The sequence below is a fragment of the Physella acuta genome, unplaced genomic scaffold, assembly GCF_028476545.2.
Source record: "Physella acuta isolate Inbredline_101_S28 unplaced genomic scaffold, ASM2847654v3 ptg001526l, whole genome shotgun sequence".
Classification (NCBI taxonomy): domain Eukaryota; kingdom Metazoa; phylum Mollusca; class Gastropoda; family Physidae; genus Physella; species Physella acuta.
Window position 1 is genome coordinate 97,501 of NW_026733041.1, and position 13,448 is coordinate 110,948.

A 13,448-nucleotide genomic window follows, 5' to 3' on the forward strand; every position below is an offset into this window, starting at 1 on the left:
TCGCGAGCCGCAGGTTGCCGACCCCTGGGCTATACATTATGGGGTAATCAAAACATCAATCGTAGAATGGAGGGGAAATGCGAAAAGAGAAAACAAAAATAAAAGAAAGAGTATTAGAAAGAGAATAAAGAGAATAAGTTAAACGAGACTGTATACAATGAGAGAACAATTGGCTACCACTGTTTGTTTAGTATCAGCACAACAAACAACACAAATCTCTTGCGCGTGTTAAACCAACAGCTGCTCGCTTGTCATCAACAGCTTATCTAGGTCAAAGGTCGAAGGCTTATTTCCCGTTCATTCATTGGTCGATGTGTAGCTGTGCTACACGATCTCTGCACGACAACAATGTTGTGTGTTTGTGTAGATGTGTAGCCAGCTCGAATCAAATTGCATCTAAAAAGTAAAAAAAAATATATTTGAATACATTTTATTATTCCGTTTTCTTGGAAATTTAAACAATCTAATTTTTTTAGCGCAGAGGGATTTCCCCGTAATACATTGCGCTGTGTGATTGGTTACAACTGTGGCCTGTGTCTGGAAAGCAGACGACATTACTTGTACACAAGGCTGCGCTACTCATTATGGTTTTACGAGAAAACTCAAACTTAGGCTGTAGCTTATGTGTGGAAATGTGGAGATTTCTATGAGGAATCATCTGTCTACGTTAGATCTAACAAGTAAGTAGATCTAGTTTACAATGACGTCAGTACTACATCCAAACGAGCAGATCTACTAGGCTATATATAGTATGTGTAGTTGATAGATCGATACTTATCGATTAGCTCGCTTCATGTTGAACTCTAATGGCAGAAATCGCCGTTTAGAAAATAGGTTATTATATGATATCAGTGAAAACTGTAACACTTTGTAATTAATTATTCTACTAAAAATAATACTATAAATATCTATGTAGGTAGCGTGGCCGAGCGGTCTAAGGCGCTGGTTTAAGGCACCAGTCTCTTCGGAGGCGTGGGTTCGAATCCCACCGCTGCCATTTTTGTAGAGTTGGGAAAAGATGTATCATGTATAGTGTGCACGTATATTTCAATATGTTTGCATGTATGGATCATTTGCATAAAAGCAAAATTTTGAAACTAGAACTAGTGGTTCTCGTAAAACGTTGTATCGTGTTTTCCATACTTATTTAACGGTTTTAAGATTTTGGTTTCGGGTCAGTAAAAGCTAAGGTCACGATTAAAATAAGGGTCTGCACTAATCCTAGCGAAGGTTTCTTTCATGCACTCCCGCCCACCGCCCATGGTTGAAATAGAAAAATATTTTTTTTTAAAATTTAAATAGGAAATATATACGCACCCTACTTTATTTATATTAACAGCAAACTGAAGCAGTCGCCATTTTGATTCCCATTTCTACTTTGTTTATATCAACAGCTGACTGTATTAGCCGCCATTTTGGCTCCTATTTCTACTTTGTTTATATCAACAACTGACTGAAGTGGCCGCCATTATGGCTCAGATTTCTACTTTGTTTACATCAACAGCTGATTGTATTAGCCGCCATTATGGCCACTGCGGCTCCTGATGAGCGTTGGAAGAGCCACAACAAGCAGGTCCTGGCTCAGGTCAAGCTCGGTGACCTACTGGAGTTTAAGAGATTGATGTACTCACACTGGGCGGTTTATACAGGTAGGTTTGTGTTTACTGGTAGGTTGTTACAGGTAGGTTTGTGTTTAGTGGGAGGTTGTTTCTGGTAGGTTTGTGTTTGTTGGGGGTTGTTACAGGTAGGTTTGTGTTTACTGGGAGGTTGTTACAGGTAAGGTTTGTGTTTACTGGGAGGTTGTTACAGGTAGGTTTGTGTTTACTGGGAGGTTGTTACATGTAGATTGTGTTTAAGGGAGGATGTTACAGGTAAGTTTGTGTTTACTAAGAGGTTTTTTAGAGGTAGGTTTGTGTTTATTGGGAGGTTTGTTACAGGTAGTTTGTGTTTGTTGGGAGGGTTTTACAGGTAGGTTTGTGTTTACTGGGAGGTTTTTTACAGGTAGGTTTGTGTTTACTTGGAGGTTGTTACGGGTAGGTTTGTGTTTATTGGTAGGTTGTTACAGGTAGGTTTGTGTTTATTGGTAGGTTGTTACAGGTAGGTTGTGTTTAAGGGAGGATGTTACAGGTAAGTTTGTGTTTACTGAGAGGTTGTTACATGTAGGTTTGTGTAAAATAGGAGGTTGTTACAGGTAGGTTTGTGTTTACTAAGAGGTTATTTTGAGGTAGGTTTGTGTTTATTGGGAGGTTGTTACAGGTAGGTTTGTGTTTATTGGGAGGTTGATACAGGTAGGTTTGTGTTTATTGGGAGGTTGTTACAGGTAGGTTTGTTTACTGGGAGGTAGATTTGTGTTTAATGGTAGGATGCTTCAGTAGGTTTGAGCTCACAGGTCGTTACAGGTAATGTCTTCACATACACACTGTTATTGGGATACTCACAACGTAGGTTGGCGTACTCATTTCGATATGCATAGTAAATGTCCAAACTTGAGAAGTAATATTAATTGCTACAATTCATTTTAAAAATGTACTTATAATAATAATCATTAAAAAAGTTTTTAAAAACCCACGTTTTCTGATTGAACTAAAAAGTAGAAAATAAATGTTATACATCACAATAATGCAAGCGATCACTCTACTATAAGCGATCAAAAACGTGGGGCGCCGTGATTTTCTTACAGTTTCTAATACTGTTGACTCTCTACAAGCTCCCTAATAAAAGTCAATAGTATTAGAAACTGTAAGAAAATCACGGCGCCCCACGTTTTTGATCGCTTATAGTAGAGTGATCGCTTGCATTATTGTGATGTATAACATTTATTTTCTACTTTTTAGTTCAATCAGAAAACGTGGGTTTTTAAAAACTTTTTTAATGATTATTATTTTCTACTTTTTAGTCTTTGTCTGTTTGTTTGCATTAAAATCTCGTAAAAGTTGTATAGCATTAAAGTCTCGTAAAAAGACAACTCGTAAAAAACACGTTGTGTGAATACGTTGCTGACTAGAACACATAGATTTGAACCCGCGCCGAGTGGGATAGCAATCGTGTGCCCAACCACTCGACCATATCGTCTCCCCCATACTGGCCACCAGTTGTTACGTTCTGGTTGTTTGTACACAAACACTGCGTGAACACTAGTCAGTAAGCAAAAAGAGGGAGAGTCCCGAACCTTGTTTTCATCAAATTACAGTTACTGGGTTATGTCCCTTTTCCCCCACGTTTTTGTACAATTATATAGCGGCCTAAAATGATCAATAAAATGTTTCCATGGATCAATTTAGTAATAATAACAATTGAATATTTTATGGTCATCGGAAACAAAGCTTCCCTGAAAATTTCAGCGCGCTAGCTAACCGGGAAGTGCCCGAAATTTCGATCGCAAGATTTGATTGGAGAACCAAACAGACGCGAAAGCAAGTTAAAGAAAACATGGGAAAATGCAATAGTGTGACCTTACACTTTTTAAAAATCCCCCCCCCCCCCATTGACGTCACTTATTGCCACATGTCTTAACCACACCCGCACACAGACTAACAATATAGATAGTATTCCTTAATGGACGACCCCCCTCCCCCCAGACACCTCCCATCTAACACATCTTATCCCAACATGCCTCAGGTATATGTACGACTCCCCCCCCCCCCCACAAGGCCCCACCCATCTAACCTCCCGGCATACCCCAGGTAAAGACCAGGTGACCCACTTCGCCACCAAGTCCGGAGATTTCAATGCCAGCGAGGTACCAGAGATCAGGGTCGATGACGTACACAAGGTCACGGGCACCAGTCAGGTCCTGGTCAACAACGCTTTGGACAAGGAGCTCAGGTAAGTGTCACATGTCACATGTCACAGGTCACAGGTCACGTGTTACATGTCACATGTTACATGTCACATGTCACGTCCAGGTATTATCATGTACACGCTGATGTAAACGTCACTCTCTAGTTGATGACATGCATTATGTTTCAGTTATACTTGTAAGAAGGCCGATAAGAAGCGTGGACATTATATTTCTGGTACTGCTACCCTAGCCATAACCTGATTACTAAATCTCAGAGCTTTAGCAAAAACAGCAACAACAAAAAAAGCTAGATTGTCCTATCGGCGTTCTTACAAAACAATTTTTTTTTCAGATTTCTTGCAGACCGCATGCGGCCCGCGGGTCGACGGGTTGTTAGCCCTTGATATATTTCAGCTTAGATTTTCTTTTCTTCTAAATTTTGACATGAACTAAAACTGGTTATTTTTAAACTTAAAAAAAAGTTTTCTTCAAAAATTGACGGCCCATGATTACAGACGAAGTAGAGTTTATTAATTTGTTTCTTCTCCACCTACAGTCCGCATTATGCCAAGCCGTCTTTACCCCCCCCCTACCCCGTATTGCCAGGTACTTGCCAGAGCTGAGTCGGCTCACTTGATGCGGCCAGGGAGAAATCTAAATTACTATTTATTTTTTTATGTAAAAACTCCGATAGGGCAATCTAGAATTTTTTGTTTGCTAAAACTCTTTGGTTTAGAGTTAGTCAATCTGGATCCGAACTCAGGACTTTTGGGTGCTGTATCACCCTCCTGTCTAATACTTTTCCTCCCGGCAGTGGCGTAGGCAGGGGGGTTAGGGGGGGGGGGTCATAACCCCCCACCATAGACCCCTCAGTATATATATATATATATATATATATATATATATATATATATATATATATATATATATATATATATATATATATATATATATATATATATATATATATATATATATATATATATATATATAAGTATAAAGTATGAGGGGGGTGTAAATCGAAAGTTTGAGGGGGGGGGGGGTGCAAATCGAAAGTTTGAGGGGGGGGGGGGGGAGGGTGCAAATCGAAAGTTTGAGGGGGGGGGTGCAAATCAAAAAGTTGTCCCCGGGTAAAAATTTGAAACCCCCACCCACCCCCCCACCCCACCCCATGAAATGATCCTGGCTACGCCAATGCCTCCAGGTATACCTCTGGTATATGGACGGCCCAATGTTAGGTGAATATTTAAAATCCATTCCACAGTCCGCTGCCAGTTAAAGATATTCTTGAGAACGCCAAGAGTAAGCTCGGGTCAAGGGGTTACGACCTTGTCTTTAGCAACTGTGAGCACTTCGCTACCTGGTGTAGGTACGGCAAGGCTAGGTCACTACAGGTGAGGGTACAGGTGTGTGGGGGGAGGGGCTGGGGGGGGAGACTGGTGTAGGTACGGCAAGGCTAGGTCATTACAGGTGAGGGTACAGGTGTGGGGGGGGGGGGGGTAGAGACTGGTGTAGGTACGGCAAGGCTAGGTCACTACAGGTGAGGATGGCATCAGGGTACAGGTGTGTGTGTGGGGGGGGGGGTAGAGACTGGTGTAGGTACGGCAAGGCTAGGTCACTACAGGTGAGGGTACAGGTGTGTGTGGGGGGTAGAGACTGGTGTAGGTACGGCAAGGCTAGGTCACTACAGGTGAGGGTACAGGTGTGGGGGGAGGGTAGAGACTGGTGTAGGTACGGCAAGGCTAGGTCACTACAGGTGAGGGTACAGGTGTGTGGGGGGGGGGTAGAGACTGGTGTAGGTACGGCAAGGCTAGGTCACTACAGGTGAGGGTACAGGTGTGGGGGGGGGGGGGGTAGAGACTGGTGTAGGTACGGCAAGGCTAGGTCACTACAGGTGAGGGTACAGGTGTGTGGGGGGTAGAGACTGGTGTAGGTACGGCAAGGCTAGGTCACTACAGGTGAGGGTACAGGTGTGGGGGGGTAGAGACTGGTGTAGGTACGGCAAGGCTAGGTCACTACAGGTGAGGGTAAAGGTGTTGGGGGGTAGAGACTAGTGTAGGTACGGCAAGGCTAGGTCACTACAGGTGAGGGTACAGGTGTGGGGGGGGGTAGAGACTGGTGTAGGTACGGCAAGGCTAGGTCACTACAGGTGAGGATGGCATCAGGGTACAGGTGGTGGGGGGGTAGAGACTGGTGTAGGTACGGCAAGGCTAGGTCACTACAGGTGAGGGTACAGGTGGGGGGGGGGGGTAGAGACTGGTGTAGGTACTGCAAGGCTAGGTCACTACAGGTAAGGGTACAGGTGTGGGGGGGGGGGGGGTAGAGACTGGTGTAGGTACGGCAAGGCTAGGTCACTACAGGTGAGGGTACAGGTGTGTGAGGGGGGGTAGAGACTGGTGTAGGTACGGCAAGGCTAGGTCACTACAGGTGAGGGTACAGGTGTGGGGGGGGGGGGGGTAGAGACTGGTGTAGGTACGGCAAGGCTAGGTCACTACAGGTGAGGATGGCATCAGGGTACAGGTGTGGGGGGTAGAGACTGGTGTAGGTACGGCAAGGCTAGGTCACTACAGGTGAGGGTACAGGTGTGGGGGGGGGGGGTAGAGACTGGTGTAGGTACGGCAAGGCTAGGTCACTACAGGTGAGGGTACAGGTGTGTGTGTGGGGGGGGGGGGTAGAGACTGGTGTAGGTACGGCAAGGCTAGGTCACTACAGGTGAGGGTACAGGTGTGGGGGGGGGGGTAGAGACTGGTGTAGGTACGGCAAGGCTAGGTCACTACAGGTGAGGGTACAGGTGTGGGGGGGGGGGTAGAGACTGGTGTAGGTACGGCAAGGCTAGGTCACTACAGGTGAGGGTACAGGTGTGGGGGGTAGAGACTGGTGTAGGTACGGCAAGGCTAGGTCACTACAGGTGATGATACAGGTGTGGGGGGGGGGGGTAGGGGTAGAGACTGGTGTAGGTACGGCAAGGCTAGGTCACTACAGGTGAGGGTACAGGTGGGGGGGGGTAGAGACTGGTGTAGGTACGGCAAGGCTAGGTCACTACAGGTGAGGGTACAGGTGTGGGGGGGGGGGGGGGGTAGAGACTGGTGTAGGTACGGCAAGGCTAGGTCACTACAGGTGAGGGTACAGGTGTGGTGGGGGGGGGGGGTAGAGACTGCTGTAGGTACGGCAAGGCTAGGTCACTACAGGTGAGGGTACAGGTGTGTGAGGGGGGGGGGGTAGAGACTGGTGTAGGTACGGCAAGGCTAGGTCACTACAGGTGAGGGTACAGGTGTGGCGGGGGGGTAGAGACTGGTGTAGGTACGGCAAGGCTAGGTCACTACAGGTGAGGATGGCATCAGGGTACAGGTGTGGGGGGGTAGAGACTGGTGTAGGTACGGCAAAGCTAGGTCACTACAGGTGAGGGTACAGGTGTGTGGGGGGGGTAGAGACTGGTGTAGGTACGGCAAGGCTAGGTCACTACAGGTGAGGGTACAGGTTTGTGGGGGGGGGGGGGGGTAGAGACTGTTGTAGGTACGGCAAGGCTAGGTCACTACAGGTGAGGATGGCATCAGTGTACAGGTGTGGGGGGGGGGTAGAGACTGGTGTAGGTACGGCAAAGCTAGGTCACTACAGGTGAGGGTACAGGTGTGTGGGGGGGGGGTAGAGACTGGTGTAGGTACGGCAAGGCTAGGTCACTACAGGTGAGGGTACAGGTGTGTGGGGGGGGGAGAGACTGGTGTAGGTACGGCAAGGCTAGGTCACTACAGGTGAGGGTACAGGTGTGGGGGGTAGAGACTGGTGTAGGTACGGCAAGGCTAGGTCACTACAGGTGAGGGTACAGGTGTGGAGGGGGGTAGAGACTGGTGTAGGTACGGCAAGGCTAGGTCACTACAGGTGAGGGTACAGGTGTGGGGGGGGGGGGGTAGAGACTGGTGTAGGTACGGCAAGGCTAGGTCACTACAGGTGATGATACAGGTGTGGGGGGGGGGGGTAGAGACTGGTGTAGGTACGGTAAGGCTAGGTCACTACAGGTGAGGGTACAGGTGTGGGGGGGGGGGGGGTAGAGACTGGTGTAGGTACGGCAAGGCTAGGTCACTACAGGTGAGGATGGCATCAGGGTACAGGTGTGGGGGGGTAGAGACTGGTGTAGGTACGGCAAGGCTAGGTCACTACAGGTGAGGGTACAGGTGTGGGGGGGGGGGGTAGAGACTGGTGTAGGTACGTGAAGGCTAGTCACTACAGGTGAGGGTACAGGTGGGGGGGGTAGAGACTGGTGTAGGTACGTCAAGGCTAGGTCACTACAGGTGAGGGTACAGGTGTGGGGGGGGGGTAGAGACTGGTGTAGGTACGTCAAGGCTAGTCACTACAGGTGAGGGTACAGGTGTGTGGGGTAGAGACTGGTGTAGGTACGGCAAGGCTAGGTCACTACAGGTGAGGGTACAGGTGTGGGGGGGGTAGAGAATGGTGTAGGTACGGCAAGGCTAGGTCACTACAGGTGAGCTTGGCATCAGGGTACAGGTGTGGGGGGGGGGTAGAGACTGGTGTAGGTACGGCAAGGCTAGGTCACTACAGGTGAGGGTACAGGTGGGGGGGGTAGAGACTGGTGTAGGTACGGCAAGGCTAGGTCACTACAGGTGAGGGTACAGGTGTGGGGGGGGGGGGTAGAGACTGGTGTAGGTACGGCAAGGCTAGGTCACTACAGGTGAGGATGGCATCAGGGTACAGGTGTGGGGGGAGGGGGTAGAGGTTGGTCAAAGTACGCACTATTGGGCAATGTTTTACATGGAGGGGGGTAGAGACTGGTCAAGGTATGCGCTATTAATCAATGTTGTACATAGATAGTAGAGGCTAGTCAAGATACGCGCCTATCGTTTGACCGGGGTACAATTCCAACTAACTTAATTGACCAGTCCACATTTTGACTACATGAAACAGCTCTCGATAAAGTAATTGAAAACTTTTTTTTTCTTACAGTCGGACAAAAGTCTGGAGTTTGGAAAAAAAGTTGGCTCAGCTTTTAAAGACGCCGTTGCCAAATATGTTGCGAGTTCTAAAACTCCCCAGGTGAGTAACTATTTACTGAAACCTTCAATAATTTTTTAACCTTTAAAAATGCCCTTTAAGCGATTAATGAACCAGTCACAATACAATTAATGAACCAGTCACAATACAATTAATGAACCAGTCACAATACAATTAATGAAACAGTCACAATTCAATTAATGAACCAGTCACATTACAATTAATGAACCAGTCACAATACAATTAATGAACCAGTCACATTACAATTAATGAACCAGTCACAATACAATTAATGAACCAGTCACAATACAATTAATGAACCAGTCACAATACAATTAATGAAACAGTCACAATTCAATTAATGAACCAGTCACATTACAATTAATGAACCAGTCACAATACAATTAATGAACCAGTCACATTACAATTAATGAACCAGTCACAATACAATTAATGAACCAGTCACAATACAATTAATAAACCAGTCACAATACAATTAATGAACCAGTCACATTACAATTAATGAACCAGTCACAATACAATTAATGAACCAGTCACATTACAATTAATGAACCAGTCACAATACAATTAATAAACCAGTCACAATACAATTAATGAACCAGTCACATTACAATTAATGAACCAGTCACAATACAATTAATGAACCAGTCACATTACAATTAATGAACCAGTCACAATACAATTAATGAACCAGTCACAATACAATTAATAAACCAGTCACAATACAATTAATGAACCAGTCACAATACAATTAATGAACCAGTCACAATACAATTAATGAACCAGTCACAATACAATTAATGAACCAGTCACAATACAATTAATGAACCAGTCACAATACAATTAATGAACCAGTCACAATACAATTAATGAACCAGTCACAATACAATTAATGAACCAGTCACAATACAATTAATGAACCAGTCACATTACAATTAATGAACCAGTCACAATACAATTAATGAACCAGTCACAATACAATTAATAAACCAGTCACAATACAATTAATGAACCAGTCACATTACAATTAATGAACCAGTCACAATACAATTAATGAACCAGTCACATTACAATTAATGAACCAGTCACAATACAATTAATGAACCAGTCACAATACAATTAATAAACCAGTCACAATACAATTAATGAACCAGTCACAATACAATTAATGAACCAGTCACAACCCCCTTACAATAAATGAACCAGTCACAATACAATTAATGAACCAGTCACAATACAATTAATGAACCAGTCACAATACAATTAATGAACCAGTCACAATACAATTAATGAACTAGTCACATTACAATTAATGAACCAGTCACATTACAATTAATGAACCAGTCACAATACAATTAATGAACCAGTCACATTACAATTAATGAACCAGTCACAATACAATTAATGAACCAGTCACAATACAATTAATGAACCAGTCACAATTCAATTAATGAACCAGTCACAATACAATTAATGAACCAGTCACAATACAATTAATGAACCAGTCACAATACAATTAATGAACCAGTCACATTACAATTAATGAACCAGTCACAATACAATTAATGAACCAGTCACAATACAATTAATAAACCAGTCACAATACAATTAATGAACCAGTCACATTACAATTAATGAACCAGTCACAATACAATTAATGAACCAGTCACATTACAATTAATGAACCAGTCACAATACAATTAATGAACCAGTCACAATACAATTAATAAACCAGTCACAATACAATTAATGAACCAGTCACAATACAATTAATGAACCAGTCACATTACAATTAATGAACCAGTCACAATACAATTAATGAACCAGTCACAATACAATTAATGAACCAGTCACAATTCAATTAATGAACCAGTCACAATACAATTAATGAACCAGTCACAATACAATTAATGAACCAGTCACAATACAATTAATGAACCAGTCACATTACAATTAATGAACCAGTCACAATACAATTAATGAACCAGTCACAATACAATTAATAAACCAGTCACAATACAATTAATGAACCAGTCACATTACAATTAATGAACCAGTCACAATACAATTAATGAACCAGTCACATTACAATTAATGAACCAGTCACAATACAATTAATGAACCAGTCACAATACAATTAATAAACCAGTCACAATACAATTAATGAACCAGTCACAATACAATTAATGAACCAGTCACAATACAATTAATGAACCAGTCACAATACAATTAATGAACCAGTCACAATACAATTAATGAACCAGTCACAATACAATTAATGAACCAGTCACAATACAATTAATGAACCAGTCACAATACAATTAATGAACCAGTCACATTACAATTAATGAACCAGTCACAATACAATTAATGAACCAGTCACAATACAATTAATAAACCAGTCACAATACAATAAATGAACCAGTCACATTACAATTAATGAACCAGTCACAATACAAATAATGAACCAGTCACAATACAATTAATGAACCAGTCACAATACAATTAATAAACCAGTCACAATACAATTAATGAACCAGTCACAATACAATTAATGAACCAGTCACAACGCCCTTACAATAAATGAACCAGTCACAATACAATTAATGAACCAGTCACAATACAATTAATGAACCAGTCACAATACAATTAATGAACCAGTCACAATACAATTAATGAACCAGTCACAATACAATTAATGAACCAGTCACAATACAATTAATGAACCAGTCACAATACAATTAATGAACCAGTCACAATACCCTTACAATTAATGAACCAGTCACATTACAATTAATGAACCAGTCACAATGCCCTTACAATTAATGTACCAGCCACAATGCCCTTACAATTAATGAACCAGTCACAATGCCCTTACAATTAATGAACCAATCACAATGCCCTTACAATTAATGAACCAGTCACAGTGCCCTTACAATTAATGTACCAGCCACAATGCCCTTACAATTAATGAACCAGTCACAATGCCCTTACAATTAATGAACCAATCACAATGCCCTTACAATTAACGAACCAGTCACAATGCCCTTACAATTAATGAACCAGTCACAATGCCCTTACAATTAATGAACCAATCACAATGCCCTTACAAAAAATGAACCAGTCACAATACCCTTACAATTAACGAACCAGTCATAATACCATCACATCACAATCTGCTCCACCTACCCAATCGTGTCACCCACCGTCTACCCTCTGATAACGAGGCACCCATTTGACCTCCAGGGAAAACAAGCAGCTGAGGCCGTGCTGACCTTTTGTGATGCCGTGTCCAATTCTCTCAACTCTCACATAGAGAGAAAGAGAAACGAAGAGGTGAGAGAAGGTTTTTCTCTGCTAACTCTACTTTACAACCGTTCACATTTCTCTTCTATGCAACTTCTTAGAATAACGCGGGCCGATAACTGTTAGTTTAGGATTTAGAATAACGCAGGCCGATAACTCTGTTAGTTTTTAGAATAAAATTGACGGACAACCCTGTCATTAAAAGGGGGAAAAAAGTAACGAATTTAAACCTTCTCTATTAGTTTTTTGTTCTTTCTTTTTAGTTTATATTGAGAATTGATTTCTGAACTAAAATAATAGTATTGCCTTGAATTACGCAGGTCTAAGCTGTTGTTGCCGCAGAGGCGTAGCGAGGGGGGGGGGGGGGTCGGGTACATATGTCCCCGGGCGCCGACCTTGGGGGCGCCAAAATGGGTTGAAAAAAATATAATAGCTCATTTTAGTTGCAGTTTTGAATTATAAATATAAATATATGGGGGGGGGGGGGCAAATTGAAAGTGCGTCCCCGGGCGCCGGTAGTGGTCGCTACGCCTCTGTGTTGCCGCACCCACACATTTTTTAAAAGGCCATATCTTAGCCCCTAATGAAGCTGGAGACATAAAACTGATATCAATGTGTTGGGACAAATTTTTGTTAATTTTAAATTAGTGGAGTTTAAAAACTACGTGCAACAACCTAACAATAGTTACAACTTAAACAAGGGTGCAGAAATATTTAGTGTAAAACGGTTTCTGACGGGCATCATGTGATCTGACTTAGTTTTTGTTGTTTTATTTACAGCTCTCCAACCTCAAACAACAGCCAAAACCATGACATGACTGACAAAGGTCATAACTGTCACACGTCATAACTGCCACATGTCATCTCCAGTGTTTCTTCCAGATTTTTTTCTCCGGGGGGGGGGGGGTGACGGACACTGTTAAAAGTATATATTTTCTATACACATTTCATTTCGCTCGGGGGAGGGGGGGGCGGTAGAAGAGATGCATGAAAGAAACTCTTGTCATCTCATGACACTAATGTCAGAGCTGACTGACTTAAATGTCATATTGTAGCCTAACGCTACTTTAGGTTGAAGTACAAAATGTCATATTTGACCACTACATTAACAAATGCCATGTTTGACCACTACACTACAAAATGTCATGTTTGACCACTACACTACAAAATGTCATGTTTGACCACTACACTACAAAATGTCATGTTTGACCAGTACACTACAAAATGTCATGTTTGACTACTAAACTACAAGATGTCATATTTAACCACTACACTACAAAATGTCAAGTTTGACCACTACACTACAAAACGTCAAGTTTGACCACTACACTACAAA

General features: G+C 43.0%; 1 protein-coding gene and 1 non-coding gene across 2 annotated transcripts; both read left to right on the forward strand.

The window, feature by feature from the left end:
• The first annotated feature begins 344 nt into the window (after positions 1-344).
• Positions 345-12,995, forward strand: LOC131928612 (phospholipase A and acyltransferase 4-like). The gene is made up of 7 exons (XM_059284685.1): positions 345-680; positions 1,505-1,649; positions 3,684-3,825; positions 5,046-5,175; positions 8,738-8,827; positions 12,053-12,142; positions 12,893-12,995. The coding sequence occupies exons 2-7, from the start codon at positions 1,526-1,528 to the stop codon at positions 12,923-12,925; spliced, it is 609 nt and encodes a 202-aa protein (XP_059140668.1). The 5' UTR covers positions 345-680; positions 1,505-1,525; the 3' UTR covers positions 12,926-12,995.
• Positions 916-997, forward strand: Trnal-aag (transfer RNA leucine (anticodon AAG)). Its single transcript has one exon. It is a non-coding gene; the product is annotated as a tRNA-Leu (tRNA).
• Positions 12,996-13,448: the final 453 nt, after the last annotated feature.